Here is a 21,169-nt window from a genome sequence, read left to right as displayed (position 1 = left end):
TGGATTTTACCTAAAAGCCAATGAGGAGTAAAGATTATCATAGTCTTGATTGATCTTGAGGAAGACCACAGTGGCCATGGTGTGAGTAACGTGCTGAAAGGGACTTAAGCCTGGGGCATGAAGACTAGTTAGGGGGCTGCTATAATCCTGGTGAGAAGTGATGGTGACCTGTAGAACAGAGTGTGTCTGGGGGAAAAACAGGTGGATTTGAGGGGGATTAGAGATGTGGAATTGATTCAGTGACTGGTTAGGTGTGAACAGTTAGGGTATTCTCTGATTAAGCAGATGGTGATGTCAAGGTGAGAATATCAGAGGAGGAAGAATGCTCTAGAGATATACAGTTGCATTACTTCCCTCTCCCCCTGGCTTTTCACATATGGTTTATACACTGGGTAAGTTACCGAACTATCTAGCCTCAGAGTCTCCATCTGAATAAGGGTTTTAATAACATCCACATTATAAGTTTATAGCAAGAAACAGGACTGGACAGATATAATCAAAATAGCCAGGACTGAATTCTGGTCCCACTGTTTAATGGAAATATGATTTTATTTTATTTTTTAAAGTTTATTTATCTTGAGAGAGAGGGAGGGAGAGAGAGGGAGAGAGAGAGAGAGAGAGAGAGAGAGAGAGAGAGAGAGAGACTGTATGGGAGGGGCAGAGAGAGTGGAGAGAGAGAGAGAATCTCAAGCAGGCTCCATACTCTCAGTGCAGAGCCCAATGTGGGGCTCGAACTCATGAACTGTGAGATCATGATCTGAGCCAAAATCAAGAGTCGGATGCTTAACTGGCTGAGCCACCCAGGTGCCCCAGAAATATGATTTTAAATCTAAGTTACTTAAGTACTAGAGTCTTCAGTTTTCCTATCTCCCAAATGAGGATAACTAAAGCTAAATGGTTGTTTGTTGTAGAGCTTAAATAAAACAATGGAGGCCTCAGCAGCACATCTCAAGTATTCAGGAACTATTGTTACTATTATCATGGCATTTGTGTTTACAGGAAGTGGAATATTATAAACTCTTCTGTTCATTTAGTGGAACTTTTTCTAAGAAGCAAAGGAAGTGGTATGCAGTCTTGGAAAGGACAATGAACAACATTTTCACAGTGAGCTCATGAAGCAAAGAGAACTAGAAAACAATTGGCTAGAACTGAGATTTTCAGCAATGTATATTAAGAAACATTGGGTCGGGATCTTCTCAGTTGGCTAAAAGTTAATTTGTGTTTGCAGTCAAGGCCAGGTCTCTGGAGAGTTCTACGTGGCAAGGGAAGTGGGTACTAACACTTGTTAAAACTTAGTGTGTTTCCATTCAGGCCCAATAAAACAGTAGATTTCAAATTTCTGGGAGCTAAAAGTTCTAAAGCATGTATTACATTCATACAAAGCAGGAGGTGGAAATGTTTCACTGCATTCTTCTTTTGGAAATTCTACTAAGGATTCTGGTCTGTCCAAGGGAACCTCATGCCAATGGCAGAACTGAAGGAGGACAGCAGAAATAAAAACACTACAAAATATTCCATGGGCTCCTTCTAACCAGACTGTGGTCCCAGGCCATGCAAGGCGGGGACTGTGATGAGAATCACAGATTTTCCAGTATGGAGTATGTTTTTGGCTACAACTGTGAGTCCGTGGCAATTTACCAGACAGCAGGAAATTCTGTGGTGGTTTGGGGCCTGGCAATTCATCGGTAGCTTATAAAAGCTCAGAAGGTTCAATTTTCTCCTGAGGTTTTGAAACTATGCAGCTTTGACATGCTTCATATGAAACTGCCTAACTATGGTTATTTAATCTCCTTCTGTAGACTTTTTAAGAACTCACAACCATTGTAACTATTAAAAAAATAGCCCCACATATTCACAGTGAAGCTGAGTTTTCTGTGAATGAGGTTACAGCAGTGTTGGAGGACATAACTTTTGAGGTGACGTGACCATACTGTGTGTGTTTGTGCGCGTGTGTGTGTGTGTGTGTGTGTGTTTAAAATACTGTCTCCACATCTTGTATTCCTTATTACAATAGACATTTTATAGCTCAAGCAAGTTTGGGAAGCGCCAATTTGTTCTCAAGGTTATTGTCAACAGATGTTTTATTATTTTGATCATATACGACAAGTCGGTTAAAAGACCTGCTGTATGTGGGGCACCCAACATAAAATAATCTGAAAGAATGAAAGAATGTTTCCACCATATGGTTTAGTCTGCATGTGGCTATAAATTGTGCATTATGGATGTGAACTGCGTTAATATTCAATTTCCTTTCTCAGGATTCTAAGAATGATACACAGCCTTCTAAGACTAATTCATTAATTCAATAACCCTGAGATTTAAAAGGTAACTGATTTCACAGTCAGTGCTGCCTTCATTTAATGTCATTACTCTTCCTTCCCCACTGAGCACAAATGCAGACTCTACGCTCAAGTTAAGAAATATCCTTTGGGAACCAGAGGCTAAGAATTCTTCTATCAGCTGTTCAAATGCCAAGCTTTCCAAAGAGAAAATCCCCTCGCTATGTGAAACACCACAGTCAGCCCTGACAATGCGTGGTAAGAAAGACCCTGAAACTATAGCGCAAGTGGTTCTTTGTGGAATTTTAGATTTGAACAGTTTCAGTTCAAATTTTTACTCCACATGCAACCTTGGGCATGTCAATTTATCACCCAGTGTCTCAGTTTGAAAGATAGTATGATAATTACTTTAGAGAGTTGGAGCAAGGAGGATTATAAAATGTAATGCAATTAATAAATGTAATCACAAAGTTCAGATGTCCTTAATATTTCCCCTTCTATTTGAAAAAAAATCCTCTTCTTATTCAGAAGAACAGACAGTTCGGAGTGATGCATAGGTTGTCCAGAGAGAGCAGAATACTGCATTTCAACTGCATTGTCAAGTGTTGGCAAAGGATTTGGTCAGTTCACCTAAGAACATCCTTGTAGGCTTAGCCAAATATGACAGACCACTCTGAAAAGCATGTATCATAGTTTCTGTCAAAACATCCCAGGCTAAGACCACCTGTCCCTAAAGTAACATGCTTTAAGAGAAGGTGGTTAAATAACACTGACATGAGTTTAATTTTGAAGCAATAATAACAAGCCCTCACAAAATATTTAGTTGCCTGTATATTTTATCACTGAATGCAGACACAGAAAAACATACCACAGATTAAGAAAAAGTCGCCAATGCAAAAGCCCAGGCTTTCTTTTTACCATAGCAAAATGAATAGGAGAGCATCTTTCTTTTCCTTTTTTTTTTTTTTCAGGTTTATGTCACGGAACAAGATGACAAGCCCGAATGACACTGTATGATAGTAGATCTCCCTGAAATAATGACTTATTCAGCAAGTCTGTCTTTCCTACTAGCCACTCAGCTCTGAGAGAAGAGGCTATCTCATTCACTGCCTATTGACAATATGTAATACACCTGTCACAGAAGAGGCGATCAATTCATGATTGTGGAGTGAACAAAACATGGACTCAGGCACCATGGAGGGAAGTCGATGCATATCTGCTGAATGAGAGAATATTTTAGCAAGAAAGGTAATACTCATTAGGAGCACTGCCAAAGGAAGGGCACCATATGAGGAATAATTAAAGGAATAGGGGAGTAGTAGTAATTCTTCAGGAGAAAAGTTTTAAGGGAGAAAGTGAACTCTGATTTCTTTTTGTAATAATTCAAGGCCTGTCACATGAGGAGCTAGACCAGTAATAATAATGACTAACTATTGTATAGGACTCATTGGGGACAGGCACTGTTTCAAGCACTTTATTTTATTATGAACTCATTTAGTCCTCATAATAACCTTATGAGGCAGGTATTATTATCACCCCTAGTTTTGAGATGAGCATAGTGAGGGGCAGACAGATTAAGTGACTCGCTCACATTCACAAAGTTCCTAAGTGTTAAAGCCACAATTTACTCTCAGGCTAAATAGCCATAAAATCCACACTTGAAATACTTTGCTCTACTGGTAGCAATAGTGTAGTAGAAATTGCTAGAAGATCATTCAAATCAATGTAGGAAATGTTTCCATAATCTTCAAAATTTAGAAGGTGAAAGCCTTCCTGCCTTGGAGGTAAAACATAAAAACTTGGTATGTAGAAATGCTTCTCAAGAGCCTAAACTTTTATGCTTGTTGCTTTAAGAAAGCCAACTTTAGGGGTGCCTTGGTGGCTCAGTGGATTAAGCATCTGACTCTTGATGACTCTTGATTTTGGCTCATGACATGATGTCATGGTTCGAGAGATCAAGCCCCATTTGGGCTCTGCACTGACTGTGGAGGCTGCTTGGGATCCTCTTCGCTCCTGCTCTCTACCCCTCCCGTGCTCATTCTCCCTCCCTTCCTCTCTCTCTCTCTCTCTCTCTCTCTCTCTCTCTCTCTCTTAGGATAAATAAATACACATGAAAAAAAAATAAATGTTTAAAAGAATAAAAGCGGGGCACCAGGTCATGATCTCGCGGGGCACCAGGTTCATGGGTTTGAGCCCCGAATCAGGCTCTGTGCTGACAGCTCAGAGCCTGGAGCCTGCTTCAGATTCTGTCTGTCTGTCTCTCTCTCTCTGCCCCTCCCCTGCTCATGCTCTGTCAAAAATAAATAAATGTCAAAAATTTTTTTTAATATAAAAAAACAAAAGCAAGTTTAAATGATTTGGGGTGACTTAAAATCTAATTTGGTATGAGAAAAAGTTTTATTTTGATTTCAGCTTAGTTTGAGAAATCAATGACCACATTGTAATATTTTCAGTTTGTTCTACCTGAAGAAGAGGGTGATCATTTGGATTTGATATTAAAACAAACCCAAAAACAAAACAGTAAGATATGGGAGAAAAGGAGTGGGGCTGGAAGTTAAAGATGTGAAGTTTAGATTGGGCTTTGCTCTGCAGTGAGTGACTTTAAGGAACCTATGAAAACACTCTCTGAGCCTTTGTTTCCTCATTTGCAAATGAGGAGTGTCATGTTTTCTTTTTCTATTTCACAGAGAAGTATGAAGGATGAAATGAAATATCTGAAAAATATTCTGAAAACAGTGATATTAAGATATGATAAAATATATTCATTATATCATACCATATGCATTAAACGCATTATAATATATACATTATATCACATGACAAAGCAAGAATACTACATGTATAGTAGAGCTAACAACCTCATCAATTTTAGCTTCAGAAAACATGGGTATATTTTCATGAGGAAGATTTCAAAAACATAAGTGGAGCACTGGTTGAACTGGATTTCCTTTTTTTGAATTAGAAGAAGGCTAAATATGCAAGACGTGATGTCATTTTTGTTGCTGTTTTTCCCCAGAATTGAGTTGCATTACCGAGCTTTGAGCAGTTTAAGCAGATGCAGGGAGTGGGTGGAGGGACGAGCCTGGTTTATTTCTCAAATATTAAGATATAATCCTAAAGAAAAATAAATACATCTCTATTCACTGACTTTGTTTTCTGTTTTGTCTTTGTCTTTCTCTTGAAGCTGCTTTCAGAGCTAACCTGAGATCTTTTGCCTTTTGGCTAAATGTTTCCTTTTGATAAATGTATAAGCCTTAAAGGCAGTCTGAATATATTACTGCTGGTCAGAGAATATGTGTTTTACTCCAGAAAACCTTCCATATTTTTCATGCTATGTGGTAGCACCACATATCACGGCAGAAATATCAACCAGCTCTGCCAAATGCTAGCTTTGTGACCATGGACAAATGTCTTAACTTCTTTGAACTACAATCTGCTTATTATAAAGTGGAAGCTCTAAAACTTACGTAATGACCTAATTGTTAGGATATGACATAACCACCACATAGAGACTAGCACGTAAGGTTCAAACTTTAATAAATGATAGAAATTGATATATTTTTTTGTAGCAGCTATTGCTACAAGCACCAGAAAGAGCATTGAGCATTGGCCTCAGCTTACAAAGAGGATGCTATTTATCTACCTACAGACAAACATAAACACATAAATACATGAAAGAAATATATGTAATGTGTATTATAAAGTATATAATGTAAAATATAAAATATATATAAAAATCTGTACACATACAAGGTTTTTGTGTGTATATATATATATATATATATATACACACACACACATGTACATATATATACAAAAACCTTGTATATGTACGGATTTATATATATATTTGTATATATATATATATACACACACATAAAAAACCATGTATGTGTACATGTATATATACACAAAAAAACCATATATATATATATATATATATATATATATATATACACACAAAAAAAAAAAAAGGGATATATATCCTTATCCTCTATCTCTTGTCAGAAGACTAAATAATTCTTCTAATGATTCAACTAGTGGTCTAGTAGTTCTTTCTAGTGATTCAAAACAGCCAGATTCCAAATAAAGAGGATTAAACCAAGAAACATTACAGCATTTGAGGGCCTTGAAATTTACAAAGAAGGCAGACACAATATGAGCACAGGTGATAATGAGAAAGCCCTGAGGTGATAAAAAGGTTGGGTAGGCTAACTATAACTGAGAGAATCTGACAAAGCTTTTCAGAGGAGGTAATACATGAACTGGGTTTTTAGGAAGAGCTTGTCAAGCAAAAACGGTAAGGGAGTGAAGAACAAGTTTAGGATCAGTAAAGCCTGATTGGTGATCCTGAATTAAATGCAAGGCGACATTCTTCTCAATGACTAAATGTGCATTGTTCAATTTATGCAGAGTCTATACAGCCTGAACATTTTAAGCTTAAAAACTAGGTAATACACTGCAGAGGTTCTGATGCCTATGAATATTTTTATAACATATGCATCCCTTTTCTCCAAGGGATAGATCATTTGAAAGTTTAAAAATGTATCAAGCTCACTAAGCTAAGTAGATAAAAAATATACTTTTAAACCCACTGGTTATAATCATTTCTCAAATTTTTCAACTACCAGTTTTTCTCCTGTGCATCTCTGTTTTGAGATATTACTAGTGTTTTTGTTTCTTCTCCCTGTATTTTTCCTCTTGCTTTCTCTCCATTAAAACAAGTTTCATTGTAGGGTGAGGTAAAGAGATGGAGGGTTGAAATCAGAAGGGGTGCCTCAAAGGTGGTTTGACTCAAGATGTTGCCAATACTGATACTTACCCATTTATCAACTCTGCCATCTAAAATCCTCTTTCAATCTTAGGCTAGAATCTTCTCATAGCCATAAATGGCTCCATGCTACTATCTGAGCTACAGACTTCCTCACTTCATTCCCATAGAATAGGGTGGGTTTCTGTCTCAGAATCCTAAGTAAGAATCATGGAATTCACTCCGCACTGGATCATCAAGCTGCATATCACCCAATGGAGGCCAGGGCAGTAGGATGTGCTAACACACTTACATCAGTAAGAATCCACCCCTGGAGTTAAGATTCACCTTAGCTTCCATCAAACCACATGCACTGTGTGGCAGAGGTAGATATCTGAACTAAAATCTGGACATTTAACAAAATGGAAAAGGTAAAGAGAATGAAATGGACAGCAACAAATGTCCAACCAACATTGGAAAGGTATAGCAGAAAAGGGTAATGAATGTTGTAGCAGTTACTTGTGCAGAAAACTGACTAACGTAGTTAAAGGTTGTCTTGTCACTGTATAAGGACATAGAACTGTGGGGTAATTCTGGAGATGGCTGAAGTGGCTGGGAAGAGAAGCACTAAGAATGACTGAGGTTATTGTTGCTGCTAGCCTAACAGTTGACCTACTGATACTTTATTTGTTGCTGCCCTAGCTACATCAGTTAGGGTTTGTTCAGTTGTGAGTACCCTAAGACCTAGTTTTTTTTTTACCATTTCTCAAGATCTGTTATTTAGTGACCCACGTATGATTTCTGGTAGCCTGTATTGCTCCTTTGCTTTCCAGTACCTCCACCATACTCCTGAACAGTTGGGGCACCCCAAGAGAGAGCTTTCCTTGCAAAATTTTCTTAACCATCCATATCTTGTTGATACAAGTCTTGGATATGGATCTACTCTGGTTAGAAAACTAAACTTGGGAATAATAGAGTTTTGTCATTTCTGTGTAAGTCTTTCCATTGTGGATTCGGTGTAAAACATGCTAGGCTTAGAAGTACCATTACACTAGCATTAAATGTGCTTATAATAATCAGGGGCCATGTCAAAGAAAGATTGGGGGGGTAATAATAGCATAACAAGTGGTTCACAGAAGAAAATATATTGGCCACTTTAGACAATGTGAGGGCACCGAGGCCAGACTAATGAACTAGAAGGGAGCACTTGTTAATACTTTGGTCACAGAAGGTTTGTGAGGTGAAAGAAGGGAGATACCTCAGCTGGGAGTTTATAAAGAAAAATGGAGATGGTTGGAGTCAGCAGCTGAATTTCAGCTAAATGTAGTTTGTGCCGATTCATCTAAATCAGTCCTTTGAGGTATGTTTACAAGGAGCTCCTCAATCCCAAGACTTTGGTGCTTACATTTAAAGAAAAGTTAGATTAATGACCCCTCAAACGTCTGTAAACTATATTTCTAGCAGTTTTTTTTCTGACATCTGAGTCCAGTAGTTAATACTGCAAACCACTTTCCACATGTACTGAAGCTTACTCATTCCCAAATCAGAAAAGTTTCTAGACAGTAGAAACCTAAATTCATAGACCTGTCACTGGCCATTCTTTTTACCTGCCACTTTTTTTATTGCTTTTTTATTTCTGGTAGTTGGAACACAGTAATGGGTTACTTTAAAGGAGATGGTATGTTCAAGCTTTGGGGTATTAAGGTTTACTGCAACCTGCCAGCACTATTTGAGTAGAGAGCTTTGCTTTATGACTCTACCTTAGTGGTGAGAGACGGGACTAGAATTTAGAAAAGGTAAAGAATGAAAGCAAGGCAATATTTATTTTGAGAATGGGCTATGGCCAGAGGAGCCTAGGCCATGACCTATGACCTACTCAATAACTTGAGCACAGTGATAGCTGAACTGTAAGTGAAGACTCAGTTAGCCATTGGATAGGGAATGGAGTCTTTGTCTTTAGGACCCACCTAAATTGGAGGCTACCAGTTTATTTGTTCTCTCTCTCTCTCTCCTTCCTTCCTTCCTTCCTTCCTTCCTTCCTTCCTTCCTTCCTTCCTTCCTTCTCCCTCTATTGTCCTCTCTCCCTCTTCCTCTCTCTCTTACCCTCCTTCTCTCTCTCCCTTTCTTCTGTCTCTAGCTATCTCTCAGGAATCCTCCTTTTCTCAGATAAGCCTACTCTAAACGGCAGGAAGCCCAGAGGGCAACTGGCCACTCTCCTGCCTCTTATCTCCCTGCTTAAGTCCACAGTTGTACTGCAGCACACCCCTCCATACTCCACACTTTAGTGTGAAAAATCCTGAGGAGCACATTTATTGGCTCAGTTTGGTTCAGGTGTCAACCCCTCAACTGTGCATGAAATTACTCAGAATGTTTTCAAAATAAAGATGTCCCATGTTCTACCCTCCCAAGTTTCTTACTCATTTAGCTTAGGATAGGGCTCAGGTACCAGTATTGTTTTTTACTGGCTTACCAGGTAATTCCAATTCATAGCTCTAGACCAATCAACTGTGTGGTAGTTGTCCCCAGACAACTGGCAGTTGTGCCCAGAACAACATGGTTAGAATGGGGAAAGGAGCCGTTTCCCTAAAGGAAGATGTTCCTTCTGTCAGCTCTTTTGGATGCAACAATAGCTGCCCACTTTATCACATGTAGAGATTGGAAGTAGGGGATTATGGGAATGCAAGATTTTGTGGAGGTATCAAAACATCTGTAGCAAATATCATAATCTGAAGATATTGAAAACAAAAGAATACACTGTAACTGCTTGTCTAGCCTGGACTAAATTCTTGTTAGTTAACAAAGAACTGAGCTACAAACAGTACTGTGTTATTCTACAGGAAGCTATGGCTGCAAACTTAAAGGCAGGCTCCATTTATGTGCTTGATGTGCTTGAAGAATACATGGATAATTGGATATATGTACATTTGGGGGATCACTTAAGAAGCTTATCATTTACCATAAATGCAGTCACACACATACAGGGGAAAGAGGAAGCATGCATTTGTCATTTGACCTAGCCTCAGAATCATAGCCTGAACTTACATGAACAGTGACATCTTAGAAAAAAAATGGGGGCATCTGGGTGGCTCACTTGGTTAAGCATCCAAATTTGGCTCAGGTCATGATCTCACAGTTCATGAATTCAAGCCCTGCATCCTGGCTTTCTACTGTTATCACAGAGCCCACTTCAGATCCTCTGTCTCCCTTTCCCTCTGCCTCTCTCTCTCTCTCTCTCAAAAATAAACAAACAATTTAGAAAAAAAAATGAAGCCTACATAAGTGTGTATGTGTGCATGTCACATTTTATAATAGCAAATAATATTGAACACCTATGATGTTCCATTAACTCTTTTATGCATTATACACATACTATTTCTATTTTTCACCACATGCTATATGATAGATATTAGTATCTTACTCATTAGGGAGAAAGCTGAGGCTTTAATAGGTTAAGTAACTTGCTCAAGGTCACATAGAAAGTGGCTGATCCTGGATTCAAAGTAAGGTCTGAGTAGAAAGACTGTGTTCCCTTCCAGTGCTTATATAAACCTACTCTGTTCCATAAATATTGTGGTATTTTCCACCAAGCCAATAAAGGTCTGAACAAAATTCATACATATTAAGTAAATATTTTTGTTTATAACTAAATACACATTTATGTTTAAATGGTTTCTATGCACATACTATTTGTATACACTGTACCTTATATTTCAAACACACTTAAAATATACACTGATAATTGAATATATAAAATTTGTAATTCATTTAAGAAATGTACCTATTATTAAAAATTATTTAACTAGACTAGAATAAGACTGTGCTACAGATGACTATATATATATATATATATATGACAAATATCACTGGGACTCTGGCTTTTTATTCCTGTTATGTTAAATTGGAGAAAGTTGCAGAGACACAGAAAAAAATCAGGAATTTAGAAACCCACAGCTTCCATGTTATTTGAAGTAATTAGATCCTTAATTCTATTTGAATTTGGTATTCTTCATCTTCATTAAAATTCAAAAATTTGAGAGAAATTTATTTGGCCTAAGTGATTCAGACATCCAATGATTTTCCAATTCATTTGATACCTGGATGAATCTAGAGGGTCCATCAGTTGTTGTCCATTAGACAACTCTTAATGGGTTTTACCCAGAAGTTCACAAATACTGTTTTCAGAATCCCCATGTTATCCACCTTATACCCAAATTCTATAGGAATTTGGAGGGTACAATAAATCAGTCACTTTACTCTGCCTTACAAATTGCTGTACATTTAGGAAGATAGCTCAGATCTTTTGATTTCTTTTTAATTGCAAAAGAATATCCCTGACTCATCAGATGGAACATTCAAATAATATCCCATGATCATACATCCTGCGGCTGTCAGGACAGTACTCCAAATGATATTGTTATTGTTTTTGTTTTTGTTTTTGGAGGCTGGGGGCATGGGTCAGAGGATATGGCAGATAGTCATATAGTCACTTCAATATCTCTGCTAAATTGTAGTCATGCATGATAGTGAGGGTTATAAAGCCATGATGAATCTATTATCCATGCCGGGTAAACTAGCCTCTCTTGATGTAAGTCATACTGGGGGTACATAACCTATTAACTTCATGCATGAATAATGGATAAATCACTTAGAGGCATAGACTTTATACTCAGCTACTTTTATAGATGAGTATACTGTCGTAAGATCCCATGGTGTCAGAAAGATATGAAATATCACAGGTGGCCAATGCTGAGAAACCCAGATTGTACTACTGAAAGGAATTTGTTGGATTATAATCTAGGTATCCTTGATTTTTCTGCTCTTTCTGGCATTTCCCATATTAAAAATCATTAGAATATGTTCTTTTAACATCCTTAACTTATTTTTTAAAAATTTTAAATGTTTATTTATCTTTGAGAGAGAGAGAGAGAACACAGGCGGGGAAGGGGCAGAGAGAGAGGGAGACACAGAATCTGAAGAAGGCTCCAGGGTTCGAGCTGTCAGCACAGAGCCCAACATGGGGCTCAAACTCAAGGACCACGAGATCATGACCTGAGTTGAAGTTGGACGCTTAATTGACTGAACCACCCAGGTGCTTCTTCACATATTTTGAATATGTTATCACCATATTCATCACCATTGGCAGAATTTAGCCGTTAAATTATATGTCTTAAATGGCACTATCTCCTGAATTATCTCCTGCATCCTATGAAATGGACACCCAACAACACAGCCAAAGTAATCTTTTTAAAACACAAATATGATTTTGTTACTTCTCTGTTTAAAATTATTCAAATGTTCTCCAGTGCCTTTGGGATAAAATTTAAAGCCCTCTGTATATTATCTAAAGTATCTATGTTCTCAGCCTCTCCCACACTCCAGCCTGGTTTCTCCCTCTGAGCCCTACCTCAAGGTTAGTGCCTTGAGTACTCAACTGCACTACTGGACTGGACTACTTGCAGTGCCTTGAGGATGTTATTTTTCCAGGGATCCTTGAACATTCGCATCTGCTGTTCCCTGTCTGAGAGACCTTCTTCTTCCATTCCCTTTTCCATGGCTTGCTTCTTCTCCTCTTTCCTAAGTAAGCTCAGGTATAAAGCCTCAAGGAAGTACTCCATTCTGGGCCAGGTATCCACAGCACTCTGCTATTCTTCATGGTTTTTGCCTATTTACTTCTTTGTGTTTTCTACCAGGCTGTAAAATTCTATGAAACAAGGACAATGCCCAGGACTGTGCTGGACAAATAAATGAACATTAGACATTTGTGGGATTCACTATGTGTGGCAAGTGGCCAATGCAATGAACAATGATGCTATAGAGGAAGAGGAGTGATCAACTTGTCCCGAAATTGTTCAGTAACTTCCCTTTTACTTTTTAAATCATCATGCTGATATAGAGAACACTATAATGAAATTCCTCCTATCAAGGAATTCATAGGTCAGTGGAAAAGACATATTTTATTCATCATTTAGTGTGAGAAGTTCTCTACTTGTATTAATTTATAATAAGGGGACCTTCCCCAAGAGGGAAAGTCAAGAAATGCTTCTTGGAGGAAATGACACTTGAACTTAATTTTGAGGGCAATCTAACTCAGTGACAATGAGTTTAGGTTCTGGTATCTGTTGGGCATAGGCCTGAATCCTACCTCCATCCCTTACTAACATTGTGACTTTTAACAAGTTATTTAATTTCGGAGCATCAGTGTCCTAATACGTAAAATGGAGTTGGCAATATCCACTTCATAGAGATGTATGTATCCACTTCATAGAGGTGTCACATAAATGTGACTAGTTTGTTACTAAATTAAATGTTAGATTTAAATGGAGAAAAAGTAGAAGCTCTAAGTTCTTATAGCAAGATCCATAACTTCTTAATCATTGGATGTCTGATATTTAACAAAGTAACTGGAAAAAAACTGATATGAGAGAAATTCTTATTAATGAGACTTGTTAGATCACTGAGACTAGTAGGCTATGTTTTTATTAAGCTTCCTTCCTGATCCTAATAAATAACATTTATGAGAACTACCATATTAGCACAAAGGAAATGCTAAGAAAAGCATCTATACATGCTGTCCTAAACCTTTATATTAACTCATTTAATCATCACAAAGACCCTAGGAGAAAATTATAAACACTTTAGTTTCATTTTCAGGTATGAATATTAAAGCCCAGAAAGGTTAAGTATTCAGCTCAAAGTAACTCAACCAGTAAGTGATAGAGCCAAGATTCAAATGCAGGCCATGTGTCTTTACTTCACTGCATTTGCAGTGCTAGAGCATTGGCGTAATCCATTCATACATAAATATTCAGAGTACATACTATATTCCAGACAGTGTTCTAGGCAAATTGGATACAGAAATGACTATGTATTTGCATACAGCATATATTTAGGAAGGGGGATAGATATTAACAAAGTGAGCAATAAAGTAATAACATAAATCTCAGATATTGGTAAGTGCAATTAAAAAAGTAATAAAGCGGGCACGTGGGTGGCTCAATTGGTTAAGCATCCAACTCTTGATTTCATGTCAGGTCATGATCTTACAGTTAGAACCTCACGTCTGACTCTGCACTTCATAGTGCCGAGCCTGCTAGGAATTCTCATTCTCTCTCTCTCTCTCTCTCTCTGCCCCTACCCCACTTGCACACGTGCTCGCTCTCTCTCTCTCTCTCTGTCTCACACACACACACACACACACACACACACACACACACACACACTAAATAAATAAACATTTAAAAAAGTAATAAAGCTATGAAAATGGGAAAAAAAGTGTAAGGGGGATGCTGGTACTAACTTAAATGGGGTGTGCAAGGAAGACTTTTCTGAGACATTTGAGCACATATTTAAATGGTGAAAAGAGCAAGTCATGTAAAGATCCAAGGGGAGGTTATTTCAAGAAGACAGAATAACATATTTAAAGACCTTGAGGTAGGAAAAACCTGACTTTGGGGAGGAATGACAAGAAAGTACATATGGCTACAGTGAAATGTTATAGGAGTTGGTGGTGAGGGCATAATGTCAGAGAGAGAAGCAGGGGTCAGAGTGTATAAGGTTTTGCAGGTGATGATAATGAGTGGAATTTTAAGCATAAAAGTGGTATATCTGGCTTATTTTTTTGAAAAAGATTACTCTGGCTGCTTTGAGGAGGAGTGGGCAAAAGTGGAAACTACTGAAGTGGTCCAGGCATGGGATATTAGTTTGGACTTGAATTCAGCAGGGTCAATGGTAAAATTTGATTGATTTTGAAATATATTTTTATGGTAGCACTGGTAGGACTTGCTCTGGATGCCAAGGGAAAAAGAGCAATTAAGCAAGACTCCTAGAGGATTGGGGGGGGGCTGAATAATAAGGAAAATGATAGAACCAATTAGCTAAGATGAGGAATATTAGTTTAGAAGTCGTTTTTGCCCCAAGGGTAGGGAGTGCAGGGAAATCATGAATTCTGTTAGGAATATACTAAGTTTAGAAGACCTTCTTGATATTCAGCAGAGATGCCAACTGGACAGTTAGCTGTTTACATTTGGAATGCAGGAGAGAGGTCATGACTCAGATTTGGGAATCATCAGTTGACAATTGGTATTTAAAGCCATGCATGTGGATGAGATCACTAGGGAATGAGGAGAGATTGAGAAGAGGCCTGTCCACTGGGTTTCTGGAATGCTCCAATATTTATAGGAGGAGCTAACAAGAAGACTAAGGGTACCAATGAGATGGTGAATAAGTAGGAGAAATGTTTTATTCTGCAAGGCAAGAAATTATCATCTTGAGGGAAGGAGGCAGTGACAGCTGCATCAGACGCTACTGAGAACTCAGGACAGAGAACTGCTGCTTGCATTTAACAAGATGGAACCTGTCAAGACTTTGATAAAGATGGTTTTAGGGCCACTGAGGGGATGAAAACATGAACTAGTTTAAAATAGGAAAATGAAGTAATGAATTGGAGTTATTGAAAACAGACAACTTTCCTCTATTTTTGGTAAAGAAAAATAAAATCATGAAACAATAGAAGGAGAACATTGGGGAAAGTGACATTTTGTTTTGTTTTGCTTTTTCTTTTAGGAGTCCATTGCTAGAGGACTCTTCTCTTTTAATGAGAGAGATTACATCATGTCTGTATTATGTATATCCAGGAAAACATGAGAGAGCATTGGATATTGCAGGAGAGAGAGAGGAGAAAACTATAGAAGCAAAGTCCTTCAATGGACAAGAGGTTATGGAGTGCAGGTCACAAGTGAAGGGCTGGCCTAGTAAAGGAGCAGGGGACATTCTCCCATTGTAACAGGGAGAGCACATTAACAGATCTGGTGGTAGCAAAGTAAGGTGGTCTTCTTTGATTGCTTGGATTTTCTCAAGGACACAGGGAGAGAGGTCAACAGCTAAGACTGAGAATGAGGGAGAGGTGTTTGAGATTTGAGGAGACCAAGTAAGTTGTGAACCTATTGTCCCAGAGAATGAGAAAGTGATTTTTCTAAAAACGTATAGGAATTATTAGGATGCTTTGAAGGTTCACTTGAAATCAATAGCTGTATGTTTCAAGTGAGATGAAGGAGTGCTTCTGTGGACCCATTCTTTGCCCAGGTGCTGAGAATGGAGGACTGAGGCTTTGCTGGGTGAACACAGAAAGGGAGAGAGGAGATGAAATGTTAAAAGTGTGTGACAGGAAGACTTGGAGTATGGTAGGTGGGGTAGGGGTGGGCATACAAAAGATGAAAACTGGAGAAAACTGGAGAGGAAAGGTAAAATCTATGATTCGAGGTCCCAATGGAGTTGGAAGAAGTTCTGAGGTGGGGGTATTGGAATAGATGATAAGAACGGAGAGGAGGTGGTAGTCAACGAAGACAGTGCTTGACAAAGCTTTTTGGGAGGGAGTGCTGTTAATGGCAGTGACAAGGTTCAGAGTGACTGAGATGAGAGGACACACTAGGTCATGAAGCAAAGAAGTGTCAAAATGTAGACTAGAACACACAGCTGTCTGACTCCCACTGAATGTTCTACCTCACACCAAAGTTAGCTTTGATTTTCTAACCTATAAAACCAGGGTAACAAAATGATGTCATATTTAGTGTCGGGGTGTGGGAGAGAGAAGGGTTGATTCTGTGAGTGAGAGATCTTTGCAAACAGGGTCCTGCATTTAAGAAGGGTCACATGGCATTTAATGTTGGGCTCTTACTATCTTTTTTGATTCTTAATAATTTTTAAACAAGGGCTCCACATTTACATTTTACACTGTGCTTTGCAAATTATATAGCCAGTCCTAGGGAGAAGATTAGTGATTTAGTAGGAGAAATGTGTTCTTTTTTTTCATTTGGGTTAATTTTCCTTAAGCCTCATTTTTCTTCATTTAGCATGTCATTAAAACTTAACCAAAGTTCATAATGGAAGTTTTAAAGAACACATCTGTCAAACACTTAACTTTTAATGTAAATTTCCTTTTGAAACCACTCATGCTCAATAAAAATTAGGCTAAGAACGAAAAATTCCCTGACTCAGGAAAGTGCATAATCAGTAAACTTAAAAGAAGATATAAATTTAAGTGCAGGTCTAGAGTCTGAATTGATACTTGAATGATAAAGCTTAGAAAAATACTTACATTTTTATTTTTTATTATAAGCAAATTATATGTTTATTGTGGAATGTGTAGGAAAAAATATAAACAAGAGGAAGAAACTAAAAATTATCCAAAATCCTTAATAAGAGTTAACATTTTGGCACATATCCTTCCAGGCTTTATGTATATTCTTATGAACACAAATTATTCATGTTCGTGCTTATAGGATTATACTTTAAACACCATTATGAAATGTAATTTTTTTAATTTAATAAGATAACCTAGTTAGGCTTTCCATTCTTGTAGTTAAATAGTCTTAAAAAATACTATTATAATGTAATTTAATATAATTTTCTATTATTTGGACATATAATATTACTAAACACTTGTCTTTTTCAATCTGCAATGTTATAAAAAATACCAATATGAATACTCTTTGTGTCTTTCTGCATTCTTATAATTTCTCAGTCAAAAAGGGTGCTCATTTTAAAGCTTTTGATCCATTTGTCCAAATAGCTTTTTTTAATGGTTGTAACAATTTCCAGGCTCACTCCGTGACAATGAGTATTAACCTCCCTTTAAAATTTTGCCAGTTGGACAGACAAAAATCATTTAGCATCATTGTTTTCTTTGTTTATTAATAAGTTTGAACAAGTTTCATATGTTATTGGTCTTTTCTTTTTTGATGAATGTCCTATTAATGCTTTTGGTCATTTTTTTTCTAGGCGGTTTTAGGCCTTCTTACTGTTTTGTTAACTATCTTTATATATTAGGGTTGTTACACAGAATTTTGCTTATTTGTCAAATCCTGCCAAGGACCTAATAACAAACTTGCAGAGGTCTGAAGGATTGCTGCATTTTTTTCCATGGGGGAGGTGGTTTTAAAATGCACTGCTTGTTTTTTTAAACTAAAAAATGCATGGTAATGGTAGTGATGAGATAACATTACTAATGTATAAATGAAAATTTTTGTAATGTATCTAAAAATGTATAGCAAAACATTAATAATGGAAACAATAGGAAAAAGTGCTATACTAGCTCACTGAATATTTCTGTCATTCTCATTAATTTCTCCATATCTTGGCAATGTCATTTACATATGGAACATTCTGGTGATGTGGTCTGTCCCTGTGCCCTCCACTGCAAGCATTTCATTAATATTTTTGTTTTGAGTCCTGTTGGAAACTTCCAAGGTAAAATACACAATTGTGTGATTTCACAAAACAATCCATTAGGATGCAGAATGTTGAATGCAAGACTGAGGTTTTCAATTATTGGATTTTTCTTACCCTTTCCAATGTAATTTCTTCAAACTCATATTCAATTTCTGTCCCATTGACCTGTAAATAAGAAAAAAAGAAAGAATGTTAAATACATGTTGAGGGGGAGATGGCTGCATTTTTATAATGTTTGGGGTTAAGTTTCATACTGGCTAAGAATAAACCACACTTTCTTAATGTCTGTGATTTTATGTTTTCATCCAAATAAAATATAGTCTAAGCTATTATAAAATATATGAGCGAAACTACAAAAATAATCAAAGCTTATTGCATTCCTTAGAATTTGTGATATTTACGGCAGAGGGAACAATACAAAATAGGCATTGTGAGGTTACAAAGAATAAACAACCTAGGGGCAATGTTATAGTTACAAGAAAATAATTCCCTAATACCTTTTAAAATTTCCATGAATGAACACTAAAATACGACCTTAAAAAGTCAGTGGAGAAGGCAGTATAACCATATATCATATTTTGCCAAAGAAAAGCATTAAGAATAACCACATCAGATAAGAAATACTTTTTTTTTTTTTTACTGGCTCAAGCTCAGGTAATTCATCCCCATTATCCTCATTATATTTATTAGGAAGCCCTGGACCATGTAATTATGCCCATATACCTTAGTAGCAGCAAGAAAAGAATGAAGTAGGAAATGTGTGAAATTCCTAGTGAGAAAGTTTAACAACATCTAAACTCTTACATTGACATGAATTTACAAAGAAAAATACTTAAACATAGCAATGTATAATATATGCCTTATGCATCAACAGGTGTGTATAAACAATAGATGAAGAGTTGCTTTAAAATAATCTAACAGATATTCAATTGCCATTGTTATCACAGAATCCTTTTCAGCCAGGCAAAAACCTCTGCATGAGAAAATTCTCAGCTGGCTGTGTCTTTTTTCTTACATGCGTCTCGGCAACATCATTAGTATTTAGGGATTGTCTAGAAAGACTAATTTTTAACTACCATGATTTTAAACCATCATTTTGGCAGGGTTTTAACCAGTTGACTTTCCTTCTAGAAGAGTTTAACATAGTTCTTGCAGACTGAGAGCTCTATAAAGATAAGGACCAGAAGCACTATTGGTTAACACAGCCTGGAAAGAAAGAATTGATGAAGGGGGAAAACAAACAAACAAACAAAAAGGAGTGACAGAATAACCGACTGAACTAAGTATTAATTTATTTAATCTTATTTGTAAACACAGATATTTGTGGATTCTTTTCCATAAGGAATTTGGATGCAGTGTCATCAACTGAAGGTGTGGTTATAATCAGCAACTATAAAGAACGACAATAGACTTTACTTATGTGTGTCCACCAGCCACTTAGAGCATGTTGTTGATTTTCTAATTACATGAGCTAATTGGTGAATCACATTTTACTGTGTTACTACATTATCAAACAGCCTTAAACCAAATTTGATTTTCTGGGCTTCAGCAAGTTAATGACTCATTGAAGAGGACTTGATGATGCTAGAAAGCTTTCGCAGCTTTATGGAGGTTTTTGTTCTTCTTGTGCAAAAGTATAAAATAAAACTCCAGCTCCCTATATGTGTGTGTTTCCGTATTAATTCTTTTTTTGTTTGTTTTTATAACTTTCTTTAGTTGATGGAAGACAGAAAGGAAGGATGAATTAATGTGATATGTTTTAATTCTCTCAGTATGGCTCTGTGAAGCTTTTCTTTGCTTCAGTGACTTCTCTAGAGTGAAGCCCTTCACATTATCAAAGTGCTGCAAAGTGAGGAGAAAAAAAAAACTTCAAAGAAAGGAAAACAAGTCTCTGATAATACAATCTAAAGGCTCAGGCTGAAAGAAATTCTGTTAGGAAGTACTTAAAAGACAAAAATCCTTTAGTGGCATAACAGTGCCTAGTCATTCATAGTCTACCAGAATATTTGCCTAACAATTCTGTGATCATGTATGCTGATTTTAGTTCCAACATTAACTATAGATACATATCCTAATTGCTATTCAAAAGATCCCTGGTCAGCTAGATGAACTTTTGGAGGCTTAAAGACTCTATGGGTCTTCAGTTTTCAACCCAAGAAAGTAATGTAATTTGCTTAATTCACTAGTATCCATAATGTCTTCATAAGAAGAGATGATGCCATCTAGACTGGGATGTCAACTTGCTTTTAAAAGAATATCATATGATTTCACTCATATGTGAAATCTAAAAATCAAAACAAATGAACAAAAAGAAGAATGAAAGCTATAAATACAGACAATAGACTGATGGCTGCCAGAGAGAAAGGGAGAGGAAAGGATGGGCCAAGTGCATGAAGGGAAGTGGGAGATACAAGCTTCCAGTTATGAAATGAATAAATTATGGGGATAAAAGGTACAGCACAGAGAATACAGTCAAAGGTATTATAATAGCACTGTATGGTGACAGATGGTAGCTACACCTGTGGCGAGCATAGCATAACAGAGAGTTGTTGAATTATGTTGTACACCTAAAACGAATGTAACATTGTGTTTCAACTATTTTCAAAAAAAGCAAAGAAACATCTTATGACTCTAACAGGATTTGGTAAAATTATAAAGGAATGAAAGGTTTTTGGAAGAACTGAGGCTGTATTTCCACCATGAATGGAGAACATTTAAGACATGTTATCATAAGAGCCAGTGTGGGGAGTTCAGGAAAGCCATTAAGAGGTGTCTATTTTCTCATCACTAGAAGAGTGTGATCTATGTTCTGCTTCAAGACCCCTGAGACAAGAAATCCCACAATTTCACTTGACAAAGACCTTGGGGTAAAGGATAGAAGGCACAACTAAGTATACTTCCATTTTAATCAAAG

The 21,169-nt window shown here is 37.0% G+C and overlaps 1 protein-coding gene across 10 annotated transcripts in view; it reads right to left on the bottom strand.

Moving 5' to 3' along the window:
* DLG2 (discs large MAGUK scaffold protein 2) overlaps positions 1–21,169 on the bottom strand; it is a 2,044,734-nt gene that overhangs the window by 629,121 nt on the left and 1,394,444 nt on the right. For all 10 annotated transcript variants that reach the window (XM_047877315.1, XM_047877320.1, XM_047877323.1 and 7 more), the window contains one exon: positions 18,370–18,420. In XM_047877315.1, coding sequence (XP_047733271.1) covers positions 18,370–18,420 — 51 coding nt within the window. The remainder of the gene's footprint in view (positions 1–18,369; positions 18,421–21,169) is intronic.

This window comes from Prionailurus viverrinus, chromosome D1, assembly GCF_022837055.1.
Source record: "Prionailurus viverrinus isolate Anna chromosome D1, UM_Priviv_1.0, whole genome shotgun sequence".
Classification (NCBI taxonomy): domain Eukaryota; kingdom Metazoa; phylum Chordata; class Mammalia; order Carnivora; family Felidae; genus Prionailurus; species Prionailurus viverrinus.
This window is presented reverse-complemented; position numbering and strand designations above follow the sequence as displayed.